This window comes from Trichosurus vulpecula, chromosome 5 (genome assembly GCF_011100635.1).
Source record: "Trichosurus vulpecula isolate mTriVul1 chromosome 5, mTriVul1.pri, whole genome shotgun sequence".
NCBI lineage: Eukaryota > Metazoa > Chordata > Mammalia > Diprotodontia > Phalangeridae > Trichosurus > Trichosurus vulpecula.
Window position 1 is genome coordinate 67,500,612 of NC_050577.1, and position 20,812 is coordinate 67,521,423.

The following is a 20,812-nucleotide window of genomic DNA, read 5'->3' on the forward strand; positions in this document are numbered from 1 at the left end:
CTTGCCAGGATTAAATTTCATTGCTCTTAAGACATACCTGTTTATACTCTAACCATTCATCCATTACTGACTAGGAGTTACCACTGATCATTGTAAACACATATATTTTAGATGCCAAGTTTTGTCTGTCATGTTTACTATAAATATCTCCCCAATCTTGTTTTTTCTTTTAATCATCTTTTGTTGTTGTTTGTTGTTGTTGTTGCATGAAAGGCAGCACGGCATAGTAGACCTTAGAGGCAAAAAGACCTGAATGCAGATCTCACCTCTTGCACATCCTGGCTGTGAGACCCTGGGTAAGTTACTTGACCTCAGTGGTCCAAGACACCCTCTAAAACTAGAATTTGCAGAGAGGGCACTGACCTGCTTTGATAGAGAATTTTTTACACCAATAAAATGACAAATCTAGTTCCTGTTCCCCATTTCTTATATTTCATAAAGGTTTTGTTTGTTTTTGTTTTTAATTTCACTAGAGTCAAGCATGTTAATCATATGCAGATGGATGGCTTGCTGGACAGATCACTGGGCCTAGAGTCAGGAAGACAGGAGTCAAAACCAGGCTCAGAAACTTACTAGCTGTGTGACCTTGGGCAAGTCATTTTACTTTCCACTGCTCTAAGTACCTAAGACTCTAAGTGAGCAGGTGACCTACCTTAAAAGACCTCTCCACCCCACAGATTTCATAGGTCCTATCCATTTCCCCATCTCTTCTTTTTAACTCAAAGTGTTCAATTGAAGTTTTACGCAGAAGAAAAGGTTTGGCCATGACCAAAAGTTTGAGAATTACCAGCTTTTCACAGTCTTTTTTGCTTTGTTTCTAAACCCAGATTATTACTGTTGTTCAGTCATGTCTGACTCTTCATGATCCCACCTGGGGTTTTCTTTGAAAAGATAATGGAATAGTTTGTCATTTCCTTGTGCAGCTCATTTTACAGATGAGGAAACTGAGGTAAGCAGGGTTAAGTGACTTGCCCAGGGTCTCACAACTAGTAAGTGTCAGGGGCCAGATTTGAACTCAGGAAGATTAAGCCTTCCTGACTCCAGGCCTGGCACTCTATCCACTGTGCCTCCTAGCTACCTCAAACCTAGCTTAATATATGTTTATTCATTAAAACCACAATATTGCTTAAAGTAATTTTGGTTCATATTTAGGAAGATGATGGAATGAATTAATGAGTAGTGAACATTTCTATATTGCTTTTAAAGAGTAGAAGTTCCTTAGGTGGTAGGTAGAGCAAAGGATGCCAAGTACCAATGTTGTTAATGTAAATACTTGGGAAAAGATCATATTAAGGAAATATGATTTTAATGGAAAGAATCTTTTAAAACCACACACACACAGAGCTATACCCTGAGAGGTGATAAAATTATACCCTAAGAGTAAATTAGAAATTTTAGGAGGAGAACTCATTTTCAAGCTAAATTAGACCCGAACTAATAAAACATTACTTCAATGAACTGAAAATAATTGCTTTTATTTCACACCTCAGTAGCATTTAGTCCATTCATCGTAATATTTATGCTATTTACCAACTTCTTGATGCCACCATGCTGTCTCACTGTCCTCCGAGCTCTTTTGAAGTTGGCAACATTTGCTATTGTTTCGGCTGCCAAACATTTCAAATTTTTGTCCGGAGAATCAAGGATCTGCACCATAATTGGTAAACCTCCAAGGTCAACAATAGTACGTCTGATCTGAGAATTATGGCTAATTTCCTTCAAGATTTTTAATGAACCAATCTAAATGGGGGAAATGTTATAAGCAAAAGATCACTTAGGAATACATGACAAAGTCTATGTTAAAATAATTCCCATGCCAAGCTAAAATACTTCTTTCATTTTTGAAGGTAGCTGATCTTTCCAAGCTAATTTCATATTCTTTCCCACCTCACACACTATGATCCAACCCAACTCTTACTTGGTGTCCCACACACAGACCCACACACCTAGATTTCCACTGCTGTCTGCTTGCCTTTGCATATACTCTATCTCCTATGCTTGGAATAAACTCTGTCTTTATAGAATCCCCAATGATTTGTTGTGCTTGTTGTTGTCTGGTTGTTTCAGCCACGTCATCCTCTTCTTGACCCCATCTGGGGTTTTCATGGCAGAGATCCTGGAGCAATTTGCCATTTCCTTCTCTAGCTCATTTTACAGATGAGAAACTGAGGCAAACAGGGTGAAAGGATTTGCCCAGGATCACATGGCTAGGAAGTGTCTGAGGCTAGATGTGAACTCGGGAAGATGAATATTCCTGACTTCAGGCTTGGTACTCTATCTACTGTACCACCTAGCTCCCCCTGCCCCCTGTCCCCCAACAATTGGGTGGCTCAAATACTGTCGATGTGAGACAAAGATAGATATATGATACGCAATATGAGACTATGATAGAAGCAATAATAATAACAAGCATTACAATAGCACTCTAAGGTTTACAAAGGGCTTTACAAATTATATCTCATTTGATGCTCCCAACCCAGCAAGGTAAATGCCATTATCATCCCCATTTTGTAGATGAGGAAACAAAGGCAGCCAGTGGTTAAGTGACCTGCCCAAAGACACGCAATTAGTAAGAAACTGAAGTGGGCTTTGTACTCTAGTCTTCTTGACTTAATGTCTAGCACTCTAGCCATATTGCCACCTAGCTGCCTCATAAAAAAGTATAAAGGCGGATAAAATGCTACTTTCTACATGAAGCTGATCCTGATTCTCCACCCCCAGAACCATGGACCCCCCTCAAAATTACCCTGTATTTATTTTGTATATAGTTTGTATTTATTCATATGTGTACTTATCATTTCCCCAAAATAAAATATAAATCCCCCCCTAAGGGCAGGAACATTTCGTTTGTTTTTTGTTTTGTTTTTGGCTTTGTATCCTGAACACAGTTCCTTGAAAACACAGTAGGCACTTAATGAATGCTTATTGTAGTAATGCCCCCATGAGGAACTGCAACATCCTGCAAGACTGAATCAGCCATGGTACTTAGACCTCAGCAGTACCTTCAGTACCTTCTGCCCTTCTGAGGGGAAGGCAGAGCTTCCACTACAGGGGGTGCTCTGGCATTGTAGCTTCATTGGACTTCATCATGGCCCTGTGCCCAATACCTTCTTCCCCTGATTTTTCAGCTTCCTTTTGTGAGCTGTCTTCCCCTATTTGACTGTATGCTTCTTGAGGACAGGGACAATACTTAGCACAGTACCTGTCACACAGTAGGCATTTAATAAATGTTTATTGACTGGCTGACAATGAATGAATGAATGCATAAATGAATGAATGAATGATGAATATGTTTTAATAAAGAACTATCCTTTCCATGTTTCCAATCAGGACATAAACTCTATCATGTACATTATTTATTCTCAGACAATATAGGAAAAGAGATGCATCACTCATTGCCAGCAAAGCTACTCACCTTACATTTGACGTCATCTGTATCAAGCAAATTGATTAGGACTTCTAAACCCCCAACATCTCTAATAGCCAACTGACAGGTTTCTTGGGCTAAATTGAAATCTCTCATTGAACACAACGCGATTACTGTAGCTGTCTGATTTCCTCCCTACAATAATAACATAACATACAATTGCAAATTAACTAAGACCATATTTCTTTTTTTAACATATGAAGTCATGTAATATATATTTTCATATCAGCCATGTTGCAAAAAAAAGACAAGAAAAACAAGGAAAGTGAAAAAAATATGCTTCCACCTGCACTCAGAATTCATCAGTTCTCTTTCTAGAAGGTGGATAGTATTTTTCATCGTGAGTACTTTGGAACTGTCATGGATGGTTGTACTGATCAGAGTAGTTAACTTTTCACAGATGATTTACTGTTACAATATTGCTGTTACTGTGAACAATGTTCTCCTAGTTCTGATCGCTTCACTTTGCCTCAGTTCATATTCCAGGTTTTTCTAAAACCATTCCTCTCATCCTTTCACAATGATATCCCATCACAATCATATACCATAACTCAGCCATTCTCCAATTGATGGGCATCCCCTCAATTTCCAATTCTTTGCCACCACAAAAAGAGCTACTATAACTATTTTTGTACATATATGTCCTTTTTCTTTTTCTCTGATGTCTTTGGGATACAGACCAAGTAGTGGTATTGCTGAGTCAAAAGGTATGTGCAGTTTTATAGCCTTTTGGGCATACTTCCAAATTCACTCCAGAATGATTGTTCCAGTTCACAGCTCCACCAACAGTGCATTAATGCACCTATTTTTCACATCCCTTCCAGCATTTAAGACCAAATTTCTATTTTTTTTAAGTACTGGATTATTATTGGACGACTCTCTTTCATGTACCTTTCATTCTGGCCAAACCATAGAGCCAAACTCAATATTATGTTTACCACAACGATGCATTCAGTTAAGTGGGCCACCGTGTCTGGAATGTACTTAACCCTCATTTAATGCCGCTCAAAATTCTTATATTCATCCAAAGTCAAGTGATATCTCTTTCATGAAACCTTCCCTGGTCCCCCATTGGTTATGTGATATTTACTTCTACTTGGGTGGATCAGAGGGTCTTCGCCAAAGAGTATATAAAAGATGAAAGTGGAGAGATGGGTGTGGGGTTCTACCTTGAATGTTAGACTGAATAATTTATATTTTATATGATAGAGAAAGAGGGAGCCATCATCAATTCTTGAGCCATCATCAATTCAGGAAAATTCTTTAAAAACATTATTATAATGATAGCATGTGGAATAGACTAGGGCAGGGAGTAACAGGAGATAGGGAACCAGGCTAGAGATCTGCTGCAGCAATCCCTGAGAAAATTGAGTAAAGCCTGAACGGTTGGTTAGATGGAGAATAAAATACACCTCCATGTTTGTGAGCAGAGAACACTCAAAGTTGATGCTACTGACAGATATGCAAGTTGGAAAGATGGTGGATTTCTCATTACTTAGCTTCCGTGAAGTAGCAGTGGGACACTAAATATTTAAGAAAACAATTAAAATCCTCCCTCTGCAAAGCCAAAGAGACAGGGAGCTTAAAAGGTTACTGATCATGACTGACAGATCTGGAACTCAAAATTAGATTTCTTTAGTACAATTTTTGAGGTAAGTCTACAGGTCATTTTTTTTTCTCTAAAAATCTTCTGAAGAATAGAATGTGGTTTACTGCGCCTAAAGTAATCTTTAGAATATCTTCGATCAGATTGACTTGAATCAAATACTGTGAAGTGGTTTAAGACAAAGAACAGTTGATATCTTAAAATCCATGGGCTTTGTCTAAGAGTAAGCAGGTATTCAAGGTTACAGCCCCTCGTTCCTGTTCAAATGTTTAGTACCATCATTCCATCCAAGCATTCTCCAATCAGGAAAAAAACTGTCTAACTTGGGATTGCATTTTGATCCATCATGTGATAATATTATACAGAGAACTTATCTGTTACATATATAATGATAGATATGATCTTGAACACTTTCTGAATATTTTAAAAGTTAAACATATTTACTTAGTCTATCATATTTACCAAAAACAAAATAATTTATGGACATCATAAATGCATTTTTCTTTGCATTGCTTATGTAGCTTAATATGTATTCAAAAGGAAACCACAATAAAATATTTTCATATGTTTTTGTCCAAAACATTAAGTCCATGCACTACTGCTGGTGGCCACAACAAATATTCCTCTTTATATATGTGACCATTGCCTAAAACCTTATACAAAAAAATTTGACAAACATGGAAATGATTAGCTCCTCATTAAATTCACACAAAATCTACATCATGCCATTAGGCTCTTTGAAATCTGATCCTTTGGATGCAAAATAAATTCTACTGGCACTTGAACAATCAATTTTTATGGGTTTAAATTAAATGCAGATTTGGCTTTAAAATGTTGATCCCATCTTACATAATGTTTTCTTATAAATAGCCAATAAATTAATTGAAAATAAAATATGAATTCTAAAACAAGCTGCATACCATAGCAATAGATAAAACAATTTCTAACAAATTTGAATATAGTAACTAGAGCTCTTGGGTTCAGCAAAAAGTCATGGCATCTGCTTAAGAAGCACTGTAACTAGAAAAATGCTCATGCAAGAACCTTACCATTTATAGTTTAAAGGAGTTTGCAGTGATATGATACGCAGGTTATAATTATTCCCCTTATAATGTTATAGAAACATTAAGTAATTTATTTAAAAACAAATTTAAAGCTCAAATGATAACCCTTCACCTACAGTATTCATTGTTGTTGTTTTAACTATGAAAATATTTTTTGCTGATCTCCATCAGTATTGGAAGTGCATAGGAGCATAGATTTTAGAGCGGGATGGAACTCCCTAAAATCACGGAATCATAGGATTTGAGAGCTGAACAGATCTCACCAGCTATATCGTCAAACACAAAAAAGGAATCCACACTCTAAGACGCCTGACAAATAGCCATCCATCTTCTCCGTGAAGACCTCCAAGGAGGGAACACTCACCATCTCATCTCATAGGAGGAGTACCATTCTACTTCTGCACAGCTCTAATTGTCAGATTGTTAATTCCTGACATTGAGCCTGTAGGCTCTTTACAATTTTTACACATTGCTCCCGGTTCTTCCTTCTGGGGCCAAAGAGAACATATCAAACCCTCCCTCTATTTGACAGCCATTCAAATAATTAAAGATGGTTATGCTGTCCCACCCCACCCATTTGAGTCTCTTCTTCTCCAAGCTAGATGGCTCCAGTTCTTTCTATTTGTCCTCATATAAAATGGACTCAAAGCACTTCAGCATGCTGGTTGACCTCCTTTAGATGCACTCGAGCTTATAAATGCTGTAAGAATGTCCTTCTTAAACCACAGAACCTAGAACAGAACGTAACACTCCAGATGAGGTCTGTTGAGGGCAGAGCCCAGTGTGACTAACATCTCCTTATGCTTGGAAGCGATGACTCTGAAGGCAGCTCCAAATCACACTCGCTTTTGAGGCTGCCACATCATTCTGTTGACTCACATCGAGTTAGCAATGCAATAAAACAGAACTGTCAAAGACACAGGCTAGATGTGGCCCACAACCCTCCTCAAGTACTGCCCATACCAGATTAAAATGAAACTGGGAAATATTTAATAAAATAAATAAAAATACAATCAAACATAAATATTTTAAAACTACATCAATACGTGGCCAGTAGGGATCATTCAATATGGATTAGTGGCCCCCATTTCTATTCCAATCTAGTACCATTGCACTAAAATACCCAGACCTTGGCCAGAATAACTGGTATCTAACCATGCCCCAACCATAACCATTTGCCTGAACACTCACTGGTCATTAACACAAAATACCTAATATTTACTTTTTATATATCTTTCTTGTTACACCAATTAATCACAATGTTGTTGTTTGTCCTTCATTCTCAAAGAGGACCATGACATCAGGAAGGTGATACCAGGATTTGCAAGTGAATTGGATTTAAATGAGGGAAGGCTGTGCAGAGTCACCAGCCTGACTCTCTCCTCCAGAGCCATCTGGGTTTGTGGGCTAGATTTTTTTCTTAAGGACCATGTCTTAATTAAGTCATATGCACCTCAAGTTGTTGTGTTTGTCCTTCGTTTTCGAAGAGGACCATGACATCAGGGAAATGATGACATGCTTGCAGTTGACCTTGATTTGAGTGAGGGAAGGCTGTGCAAGGTCATCAGCCTCACTTTCTCCTCTAGAGCCATCTGGGTCCAGTGGCCTGATATTCATCAGGATGACTACAGATGGCCCAGGATGCATTGGGACACCCTGACCCTTTTAGGCTAAGGTCTTTTCAGGTTCTCACTTTAAGCAGGGTAAAGCCCATTCAGTGAATAGGCATCTTTAAGAAGTTAATCAAGGGATGGCCCCTTTAATCAAAACTCAGAAAAAAAAAATTAAACTGGGAGGGAAGACTCTGAGGTTTTCTGGCCAAAAGAGAAACAGTTACTGTTTAGTATTTACATTCACTCTGTGCTAGGAGGGCAGGGACCTATTCAATCTATGAGCTCCAGAGTGAATTGGGTTTAATGCTTCGTTTTTGAGAAAGAAATTTAGCCAGTAAACCCAATGTCATCCTGATGAATATCAGGCCACTGAACCCAGATGGCTCTAGAGGAGAAAGTGAGGCTGATGACCTTGCACAGCCTTCCCTCACTCAAATCAAAGTCAACTGCAAGTCAAGTCATCATTTCGCTGATGTCATGGTCCTCTTCGAAAACAAAGGACAAACACAACCTGTAAGTAACCTCTCCCTCTCCCTCTCCCTCTCCTTCCTCTGCCCAAAAGAAGGTACATTTCAATGGCTGAAGTCTGCCTCCTTATGCATCTCTAGGAAGCAAAGGGATAGAAAAAGAAACAATGCCAAGAGTACATTTAGAATGGCAAAATATACTATATTTTTATTAGTTACTATAATTTGTTTAAATGGTATTCATCAGACTTACAAATTATGTCAATTGTATTTAATTAATAATATAATTTGCTATGCTAATGTTACCAGAACATTTGAAAAAAAATCAAGAATTTTCTAATAATTTAACTTTAAATCAATGTTTAAAGAATATATCTGTAACCAAAATCTAACTTATTGCTCTGCGCATAGTAGGCATTGTATAATCATTTGTGTAATTTAAGAGACTTAAATTTTTCTGGGGATGGTGGTATAAATTTATTGGTTATTGCTGCCAATTTAATTCTACAGATTCCATTAAAAAAAAGATTGGACCTATAAAAATGAGTAAAGATGTTCAGATATAAATGGAATGTTAAGCTTTGTAAAAGCAAGGATGGTAACATTTTTTATGACTGTAACTCTAGCTCCTAGAAAGAACGGTGTCTGACACATACTGGCTGCTTAGGAACAGATTTAGAGTTGGAAGGAACCTGAGAAGTTATCAAATGCATGTTTTATAGACCAGGAAACTGAGGTACTAAGAGATTATAATCTTTCCCCAAGATCACAAAGGTAGTGAGTGACAGAACCAAATGCAAAGCTCCTAACATTTGGCTACAATGCTTAATAAATATTTATAGGGTGTTGACTATTCTCTGAATTAAGACAATCATTACATCAGTTCCAGTAATTTACCAAATAAATATTGGAAAACATCAATCAGACAAATGCATATCTATTTTCTTATTTCTTTTTCCTTTTAAAATGAATATTTAACATTTTTAAAAGAATACTTTATTAAAAGAAAATGATAAAAAAAAACAGTGAGCAATTCAAAATTCAGAATAAGACCAGACTTTTAAAGATGTTTAATCTCTTTATCAAATCCTCCTCTTTCAGATAGCCTTTTTATAGTTATCTTACAAACTGATGTGAAAAAAAAAACATTTTAACATTTAGAAGCATGATTAAAAGATCATCTACGACAATATGCATTAGAAAATAATTTTTCCTTGTGAGCACACATCTTTGGATGGTTTGTTTTCAGTTTTATATCTGATTTTTCACTTCAATTTCTAAAACATAAGGGGTCAAGCTGTATCTTGTTAAGAGATGAGTTATGGGCAAATATGACAGCTGTGGAATAATTCTCTGCCACATTTCCTAAATTGTCTAAAGTTTTTGGACCACAGCCTGGTTGTGTTTAGAACATCCAGATAATAACCAGGGCTAGTGAACATTAAAAATTACTGTTTCCATGAGGTTGACATTGCTCTACAACGATCTAACATGTGGAAATCTGCAACTGTTAATTCTCCTCAGCACAGGCACATCAGGTTCCAGTGACGACAATAAGACAGGTACTGCTCAATTCTTCAGGGTCCAGTCCAAAACCAATTAAACCTACTCTCAAGTACCAACAGTTTTTGGGGACCATGCTTCTCCTTAGAACTTATTCCCTGCCATTGGGGCTAACCATGGAGACTACCAACTAGCCAAGAAAGTACCAGGAGATCTTCCCTTCCCCCACCCAAATCAGAATACCAGGATTAGCCACTTGATCTTTACATCAGCCATGAATTAATCATAAACACAAATCCTTTTTTATGTGTTGTTTTCCCCAATTAGAATGCGATCTTTTTGAGAGTAGGGACTGTCTTGATTTTCTTTTTGTATCACTAGCATTTAGTCCTGTGCTTTGCACATAGTAAATGCTTAATAAATGTTCTTCTATTCCATTCATTCATTCCACCAATATTCTATTACCTACAAGCTAAGTCATGGTCCATTTGCCTGAACACACATCAGTCATTAACGTAAACTACCTGACATTTACTTTTTATGTATCTGTCTTGCTATTCTTAATTAAGTCATATGCTCCTCAAGGTTAGGGACTAGGTATTATACATTTTTTAATCTCTGGGGCCCAGCAAAATATTCAGTAGCTATACACAGTACATATTTGTTGTTGGCTTTTTTTGGGTGCGGGGGGGGCATCTAGACCTATGAGTTCATTGCCACGGGGACCTGCCAGTGTAGAAACTCTTTCCACAAATGCGAAGGCACACTTCTATCACTTAGTTTTGGAGAGTTGCCTAGGGACACTGAAAGTTGAAATGATTTGTCCAAGGTGATACGATCAATATTACAGGACTTGGACCCTGGTTTTCCTGACTCCAAACCCGTTATGCTATCCCATTATGGCATGCTGTTTTTGATTTGTTGATGGCAAAAGAGAAATATTAAGGCCACTGGATTAAACTAAGCTCCTGTTGGGCTTAGAAATGTAGCAGTTTGAAAAAATAATTTTTTTAAATCATCTGTAGATTAATCCACCCAGCTTTACAATCCACAGAAAGGACCCCAGGAATCCTGTGAGGACCCTGAGATAGACAAGCTGGGGTAATTGAAAAGTCAAGTGCCAAAGAATCTCAAGGTGGGGTACTCCGGGCATCTCCAGCCAGTCTAGGAATGGTACTAGCAGCCCTCCCAAGCTCAGAGGTAGGAAGGGGCCCTAGTTAAAGATCAACTTTAGCATCTCAAAGTCATGGAGATGGGAGCCACTTCACAGGACAGTTACTGTGAGCTCCACGAAAGTACTGGGACTTCACTAGAGCAATGGGCCTAGAGGTATGAGAAAAGCCCTAGACTCCATAGGCCTTGGTGGGATCTAAGAAGGAATAGGACCTGAGCCCAGCAACAGAGGGGAAACTAACTCTGGAAAAGGTCCTAGAGCTCTGTGAAGAGAGGGGTCCCAGGCATATCCCAGCAGCTGAGTGGCCCCAGAATTCCTTGAAAGAGAGGCCTAGTCTTGGCAAATGTACCCAGAATGACCAAAATGACCCTGGTTATACCATTCTGTTGTGTAGCCTGGCCCAAGCATAGGACACCTCCCATCCCAACCTTGATGGCGGGATGCAAAATAAAGAGAACTATGGATTCTATGAGGAAATACCTTGCATTGAGAGATATCCAGGAGTAACCCCAAGAATAGGTTCCCACAAGTCCAAGTAAAGCCTCTAGGGAAAAAAAAAAGCCTGGCCAAAAGGATTAGAGGAATACTTGGAAGAAATAAAATAAAAGAAACAAAATGGAATTGCTATGGAGGAAAAGATGGCAAGAAGAATCAATACCTTAGAATAGACAGTGAAAATCCTCACCCAAGAACTAAGTGCCCTGAAACTTAGAATTGGCTAGACAGAAAACAACAATGCAATAAAAACAATGAAAAAGAACAAAAATCAAAAGATTGAAAAAAAGAAGAAACTTTAAAATGTTATGTCAAAACAATTACCTGGAAAACAGATCAAAGAGAGATAATTTAAGAATTATTAAACTATCTAAAAATGATGACCAAAAAAAGCGTTAATGTCATATTTCATTCAGGAAGTTGTAAAGGAAAATTGTCTAGAACTCTTAGACCTAGAGGACAAAATGAAAATAGAATCTAGTAATTATCTCCTGAAAGAAACTCCAAAATAAAAATTCTCAGAAATGCCAAATTCCAGAACTTCCAGGTCAAGGGAAAAAAATACCACAAGCAGCAAAAAAGAAAACAGTCACGTACCAATGAGACAAAGTAAAGAACACTCAAGACTTCACAGCTGACACTAAAAATAAGAGGAGAGAAGAGTTTGGAATATGATATTTCAAAAGCAAAAGAGAAAAGATTACAAGCAAGGATAAATCATCTGGAAAAACTAAGTATTCAGAGATATTGCAAGTTTGGTTCCAGGCCACCAAGATAAAGTGAATATCACAATAAAGCAAGTAATATGAATTTTTTGATTTCTCAAGACATATAAAAGTTATATTTACTCTATACTATAGTCTATTAAGTGCACAATAGTATATCTAAGAAAAACCATAATGTATATACCTTAATTAAAAAATATTTTATTGCTAAAAAATGTTAACCATCATCTGAGCCTTCACTGAGTCATAATCTTTTTGCTGGTGGAGGGTCTTGCCTCAAGTTGATGGCTGCTGACTGATCAGGGTGGTGGCTGCTAAAGGTTGGGGTGGCTGTGGCAATTTCTTAAAATAAGACAATTAAGTTTGCTTCCTTTCATTTGAACCCTTAGAGACCATTATTGGGTTATCAATTGGCCTAATTTCAATATTGTTGCATCTCAGAGAATAGGGAGGCCCAAGAATGGGGAGAGAGACTGGGCAAAGGCTGGTCAGTGGAGCAGTCAGAATACATACATGTATCAATTAAGTTCATCATCTTATGTGGGCACAGTTTGTGGTGTCCCAAAACAATTACAATAGTAACATCAAAGATCACTCATCACAGGTCACCATAACAGATATAATGATAAATAAAAAGCTTGAAATACTAATGAGAATTATCAAAATGTAATACAGAGACATGATGTGAGCACATTCTGTTAGAAAAGTCACACCAATAGATTATCTTGACACAGGGTTGCCACAAACCTTCAATTTGTGAAAAAACACAGTATCTGCAAAGTGCCATAAAATGAAGTGCAATAAAATAAGTTATACCTGTATAATCAATCCTACAAAGGGAAAAATGGATTTTTAATGGAATGGAGGATTTCCAAGCAATCCCAATGAAAAAGCCAGAACTGGGTAGACATTCTAAAATGGAAATGTGGGCACCAAGAAAAACAGAAAGGTACAGACTTTTTTTTAAAATTAGAAGAGAATATTGGGTAATGAATTGTTTACATGTTAATAGGAGGATAGGAAACAAGTTACAGAGGACATATGGAATTTTGATGTTCTTAGGAGAAGATAAAAATGGGAGGGGAACTATACAAGTACAGAAATGATGAGGAAGAAGAGGGAAATATCAATATCACATAACAAAGATGAAGAGTACATAATCATGGAAGAATGGGTAGGGAGAAAAGGCATCGATGAACCTATCTTTCATTTGAACTAGATAAAAGATTGAACACAATTATGCACACTCACACAGGGAGATATTTTGGTGTAGAAATACATCATACTCAAAAGGGAAATAGGAAGGGACAGGAAAAGAGGGATTAAAAGGAAAGGAAAAGAGAGTAAAAATCTAGGATCAGGGGCAAGGCAAGGGAAAGAGAAAAGACACAATGGAACAGAAATAGACCATTTCATTTATGGATCACAAGTAACAAATTCCCTCTATTTTGCCACATTCTCCTTTTCTGTATATAGGGGAATGAGAGCAAAGAGAAAAAAAATGCATAAGAGGACAGGATGGAGGGACATATACAATTAGTCACCATACATGTAAAAGTGAATAGAATGAATCTATCTTCAAAATGGAAGAGAACAGCAGACGGATTAGAAAATAGAATCCTACAATATGTCATTTACAAGAAACACATTTGAAACACAAAGTTACAGTCACAGTCTTAAAATGAGGGGCTGAAGTGCTTAACTTTAAAAATCAGGAGTAGCAATCATGATTTCAAATAAGCCTATAGTAAATACAAACATAATAAAAAAAGACAATCAGGGAACTTACATCTTGCTTAAAGGCTCTATAAATAACGAATAAATAGCAATAGCTATTATATATCTACCTAATACCATAGCATCTCAATATTTAAAGGAAAGGAAAAAATAGGAAAGAGAAATAGATAGCAAAACTACAATGGTGGGGGAACTTAATGTACTCCTTTCAGACTTACACATAGCTAACCAAAACACAAATGATAAAAAAAAAGTTAAAAACCTTAATATTACTTTAGAAAAATTTTAAAAAGAGATGACAGATAATAAAAAACAGGATAGATCTCTGATAATTACTGAGTGGTAATAGAAAAGAATTTATACACTTATAAGCTATATATTGCACTTCTATAAAAGCTGATCGATATTAGAGAATAAATTCTTTTTCCAAAAATGTAGAAAATCAGAAATACGAAAACGCATAATTTATGGATCACAATGCAATAAGAATTATATTCATTATAGGGTCCTTTAAAGTTTTAAAAATGGTAATTGAAAACTAAATAACATAATTCTAAAGAACTGGTGGGTCAAAGAATAAATTGTGAAAACAATAGAAAATTTAATTATAGAAAACAAAATAATGAAACAACATATCAAAACTTATGGGATGCAGCTAAAAACAGTCCTTAAGGGAATTTATAATTCTAAATGTTTTTATTAATGAAAGAAAAAAAACAAATAAAACAATCAGGCATCCAATTTAAAAAAAAACTTAACAAATCAAAAGTCTCTAATCAACAAAATAGAAATTCTGAAAGTTCAAAAAGATTAATAACATTGAAAGCAAAATTGAAAATCAAAAACACCACTGAAATAGTTTTTAAATAATCAACTAGGAGCTTTTACAAAACAACTAAATTAATAAACAGTTTAGATAATCTGACTTTAAAGGGAGGAAACAAATTGATTGTATCAAAAATGAAAAAGAACTCACAACAAATGAAAAGAAAATAAAGGCATTATTAGAAACTATTTTGTCCCATCATATGTTATCAGAACAGATAGCTTAAAAGAAAGGCATGAATACTTACAAAAATATCAAATAATCAGATTAACCATAAGAGAAGTAGGCTATTTATTAACCCAATATCAGAAAAATAAAATAAACAAGCCATGAATGAATTCCAAAGGAAAAAATTCTAAGAACAAATGGATTTATAAGTGAATTCATTAAATATTTTAATAAGCTCTTTGAAGTAAGAAAAGGTATCTTTTCAATCTCTTGCTATGATATGAATGTACTTTTTATACCTAAAATCTACAAAGCAATATCCTTAATGAATATTTCTGCAAAAAAAATTAAATATCATCAAATCAGGTAAAACCGCATATCAAAAAGATTATACACTGTGACCAGGTTGAGTTTAAATCAAGAATGCAGGATTATTTTGACATGAGGAAGACTATAAATGCAATAAATCATGCTAATAATATAATAAAAACCATATGATTGTATCAATAGATTTTGAAAAGGCTTTTGACAAAATCCAGTACCCATTTCTATTTTTTTAAAAGAAGTTCAAGAAAGTATAGGAGTAAATGTACCTTTTTAAATATCATAAACAATACCTATTTAAATCTAAGCACAAACATTTAATGGGGAAAAAATTAAAAGTCTTCCCAATAAGAAATCAAAGTAGAACATCTCCAGATTCCATAAAGAAACTGGATCTATGAAAACAGTAAGAGAGTAACACTGTAGCACATGTAATACTTTGAATTGACTGTCCCTCAAATTCAGAAGAACCCAACAAACAGGAACCAGGGAATTTGGAGTATGATGAAATAAATCGGTATAAAACACACTTTTATTCTCAAATAAGAAGGTATGAGCTTTGTTTCCTTCGGGTAGCTTTCAACAATTATCTGTACTTTAATAGATGTGAGATTTCATCATGCAAGCACTCCTTCACCCGTGCATAATGCAACCCATACAGTGTGATTTTAGTCCATGGTTCTCCTCCATAATCCTCTATGTAGATGTCTTAGAGACCTACTTTGAGGTGTTAACCACTTTGTGGATAGCCAATAACATTTCAACTGTCTATTTGTTATCCTTAACTCTCATTATGTAACCAGTTCATTTCCCATTCCCGTTCATGAATTTCCTTAGAGACATCTTTAGCACCTGTCAAAGCACAGATCTGACCATGTCTCTCTCCTGGTCAAAAACCTTCCATGGTTCCACTGCTTCCAGGAAAAAATTAAAATTCCTAACCTTGGCATTAGAGCTCTTCACAGTCTGATTCTAGACTACTTTTCTAAACTAATTTCAAAATCTTCCCCTTCTTGAATTCTATCTTCCAACCAAATTGCTTTACTTGCCATTCCCCAAACTTAACATTTCAACTCTCATTCCAATGCCTTTGAAAAAGCTGTCCTCCATATTTAGAATGTACTCCATCCTCATCTGTGTCTCTGAGAGCACTTAACTTATTCCACTTCTTCCATAAAGCCTTTCCTGATCTCCCAAGTTGTTAATGCTTTTCTTTCCTTACTCAAACTATTTTTTATTTATCTATGTATGTGTAGTATCCTCTAATAATATTTAAGTGTCATAAAGGCAGGTACAATTTTATTTTTATTTTCAATTCTAGTGCCTTGCACACCTTACACATGATAGGTGCTTAACAAATGTTTGTCGACTTGAATTATTGAATTCTTACATGTTATCACTGATAATTTACAGCAGTCTACTTACACCCACCATGTGTTCTTTGAATTGCTCTTTGAATTGCCTTCAATTTTCATCCTTCAAAGATCATGGTATTCCATGATTCACAGCCACATAGGAGAATACTAATGTTGAAAAGATGAACTTCTGTGTCAGGCAGCAACCTAAGATCATTTGAAGTGTTGCCAATTTGCCAAGTACGATACAGTCTTGTCTTTTTCTTACTTTTCTGGGCCCAGATCAATGTTTATCCACAATACCTGCCCATAAAACTGGTTGACTATTTCATTAAGTTGTCCATTCAACTGCGTATCATAATCTAGTTAATATGCATTTTGTCTGGTTTTATTCTTTGTGGATGCATTGCAAGTCCAACTTGTTAGATTATTCTGGGTTTCATGGAGGATGCGTTGTAATGTTCAGAAACAGAAGCAATCAGCAAAACAGGATCTGCAAACCAATACACCTGGACAACTTTACTATCTACAGGGAATCTTTCTTTCATTTGAATTCTGAAATGAATTCCCTTGTCCCATATTGCTATTCCAATATTTTCCAGTATTTTGCTTTTCACCAAGACTGGTGATTACCTTTTTTCAGCAAGTAACTATTCCTACTTTATGCCTCATTTGAAATTGATAATCAGAGGACCATTAAACACAATTGTCTGGTTGCATCTTTCAAGGAAAGTTGGATGATCTTAATGTGCATACCTAAAAAGAGAGATGTTTTGCTTTTTTGTTATCAGCAAATAGTAAACAATAGGATCTGTATTGTCTATGTTTCTATCAATTGAGTGACTGAATAAAAGGAATCTTTGTAGAAAATGTTCTTCAAAAGACTACTTTTTAAAACTCCATCAAATAAAACTTTAATATGTTACAAAATCATTTTCATAAAGATTCTATAGAGAAGAGAAAGTAGGCATAAGGGTCAGTAGCTCTTTCTTCTTAATAATAATTTTTAGGTATTAGTAATATAATCTGTAATTTTTCCCATCCTTTTGCTATCTTTGACTGAGATATTCCAGAAGAGTGATTCCCTAGTTCTCTTAAAATTCTGTCACTCCTAGCACAGAATTTTGTATGAATTTGGTCTGGTTCCTGATATCTTTGTCTTGAATGTAATTACAACTTCTTCCTATAACACATGCCTACTTTTACATCATCAAACAGAAGTTTTCTGGATTTGAAAGATCTTACCAAGTTTTTCATAGACTTTCTCTGCATTCTTTATCCACTGAAACAGATGCTGCAACATAAATTATCTCTATGATGTTCTTTTTGCTCACAATTGTGAGCACTACAAGGGAAGATGAACAAGTACCTTATGAGTTGCCTCTGAGCATGAAGAAAACAATAGCACTGACTCATGTATTTGCCTCTGTGTTAGTTCTCCTTCACAATTTCTCCATATCTCATGCTTTCATTTATGGCAAGAATGTTCATGGTATTTTGCTTCTGTTCCTCCACTAGCATATCTGAGTGAATTTAGAGTTCCTTTATCTAAATTAATATTTTTACAAAGACAAAAAATTTAGATTCTCAGGACTGTTTGGGTCCTTTTCCAACTACGCCATCATCGTTACTTTGGAAATGGAATGAGACTGCACAGGACTATAGGAAATTTTGTATTTTTACATTTCTTGGATTGCCATGGCTTAAAAACAAAATCAATTGCCCAGTGGCCAATCTCCTTTTCTGTACTTAAGATGGGGGCTCAGACAAAAGATACAGTCTATCATTGAGACCATAAATAAAACTTTTCCATCTTTATGGAACATGCCAAAACATCTTACTCCACTGGGATAATCTTCAAGTACCTATAGTTACCCTGATGCCAAGATGAAGTATTGAGGGAAGAATTTTATGAAAGTTCATCACTTACAAGGGTCAAACATGGATCCTTTATAGGTTATACCTAGAGCATCAATGACTTCCTTTTTTTAAGTAATTAAATGAGACTGAAAACCAGTACAAAGGAATGAATTCAGTGAATTCTTCAAGGTTAATTTTACTACAAAAACAAAATACCAAACAATATTAACAATATGTTAGACAGGAATGGAAATCAATCAATCAACAAATGTTTCTTAAGCACCCAATAATTTATTGTGCTAGGCAATGGGGATTTAAAAAAAACTAGGTCATTTTGTAGCAAAATAATTAATTGGGAAGAAAGGATAAAAAGACAAATCATTTCTCTTTGAAATAATTAGGCTGTTAAAACTAAAATATTTTTTTGAAGAATTTATATAGCATACACATGAATATTCTCACTAAGAGTTTCTTGAAATTCCAAGGGCTGATCAGTTCTGCTATTCTTCTCATCCAGTCTTTTTTTGTAGATATCAATTTTCTGCTCATACTCTCAACACAAAAATGTATTCATTTTTATTAAGTATCTCTCCTGCTGTTTCTCAATATTAATCAGTTCTCTTCTTTGCACTTTCTCTCTTTCATTTTTGTTATATATTACACCCAAACTACAGAAATTTTTCTACAATGACATAGATAATCAATTCTAGTGAATTCCTCTAAAAGTTGTATTTGGGTAATTTTTTTTTTCAGAATTATCTTCTGTGCCAATTTTGAAAGTTCATATGGGTCATTAGGATAGTAGCTCCTAGCAAAAGAAAAGCCTTCACAAATCATTATCCATTTCAGAAAATTTAGATTCTTTTGTGGGATTTTTTCTGATTCATTTTTTTAAAAAAGCAGTTTCACATTAAGGAAAGCTAGTTTTTTCCACATTTTAGGATTTAGTTCTACTCTTTTTGTCACTGACCACACTCCCAAAAGGATTATAAATCATTTTGAATGAACATTTGAGAGTAAGAGCCAAACTCTTGAGAATCCATAGCCACAAATGTTAGCCAAATACTTTCCTTTGAATACCAATTATGTCAAAGGATTTTCTAGTGTTAGTCTTACTTTTTCCGAATACAGTATTATCTAACTAAAGTAAAGTAGTGCTCCACACTCCCTTTTCAAACCAACTTCCCCAGAGAATATAATTTGTTGCCAGGATTTATTTTCCCATTCTTTTTTGTGTATGGGGGAGGGGGAAAGGGATAGTGAGTTTGAAAGAAAACATACTCCTCCACCACCATTTTGTGAGCATTCTGAAAAATTAGAATGTTTTCAAACTGTACCAATTAAGGATCATTCAGTCATCCCTCTTTTATTTCTTCCTACTCCTACTCACTTTCAAACACATTTACTTAAAAAAATAAACACAAATAAGCCCAATGATTTGTTACCTTGTAGCCTTGAATTTCTTTCTCCAATCAATAGGAATTGTTTTCTCCATTGCATTCCAGAATAATTCCTCTGAGATCCTTCTATATAAATAATTAAACATTTGCTCATCATAGATGAAGGACATTTTTCATCTGGTTGATATATTGAAAATGAGCTCCTTCAAATGGAAGACTTTAATCAACTGTATTCAGATAGGTGTATTGTGAGCTTACAGAGTAACAAGTGGGTTAAAAAAATAATACACACACACACACACACACACACACACACACACGTCTAGTGTGCCATAGACTAACATAGCCATCACTTGATGCTTATTGTCTTAACCGCATATGATCAAATTAAAGCAATTGGCAAAGCAACAGACATAAGCCAAACCAGAATCCCTGAGTGGCTTTGTTATCCTATTTCCACCGTCTGCAACAAAGAAGCCACGTATGAGACCTGGAAAGGTGATCCAAATATTAACCAGACATTCCAGCTGGTTTTGAATGTTCTCAGCTGTGTGTTTTTGTGAGGAACATGCTCCTTGGAGCACAACGGTTTTCTGTAACGTACACTCCTGCCAATGGCTGCTTGGTAATGGTGATAGAAATGCTTGGTGCCAAGCCCAGAAGCTGGGTTAGAAATAATTACCCCACCCTCTCTCAGGATCAGAAGGAAGATAGAGTGCTAAAAGTAAGGAATATGTAACTGTTTAAGTCATGGTAGTAAAATGTATTTTTTTGCCTTCTGCTTGTCTGCAATCTCATTTTGTAGTGATGACTCAGCCACCGTAAGCATGGGACTCAGAAGAAAAGATCTTGGTGTTTGGAAGCCCCTACTGTTCTCTTCACATCTTGTTAGGACTTTTGGAATGCCAGATATATGCATACACATATGAATATTCATACATGCCATGAATAATTTTTCTCACTGTCCAGTTTGCCTTTCATCCCCTCAAATTGGGTAAAAAATGGTAAAACTAAATAACCTTTTCACCTGATCTCTGCTAAATTGTTATATCCAAATATGCTTTTACA

At 35.7% G+C, this 20,812-nt stretch overlaps 1 protein-coding gene across 1 annotated transcript in view; it reads right to left on the reverse strand.

Moving 5' to 3' along the window:
* ODAD2 (outer dynein arm docking complex subunit 2) overlaps window positions 1–3,523 on the reverse strand; it is a 132,734-nt gene extending 129,211 nt beyond the window's left edge. Inside the window, exons 1-2 of the mRNA XM_036760528.1 lie at window positions 3,416–3,523; window positions 1,531–1,740 (exon numbers count right to left, since the gene is read on the reverse strand). Coding sequence (XP_036616423.1) covers window positions 1,531–1,740; window positions 3,416–3,523 — 318 coding nt within the window. The remainder of the gene's footprint in view (window positions 1–1,530; window positions 1,741–3,415) is intronic.
* Between the last annotated feature and the right edge of the window lie 17,289 nt (window positions 3,524–20,812).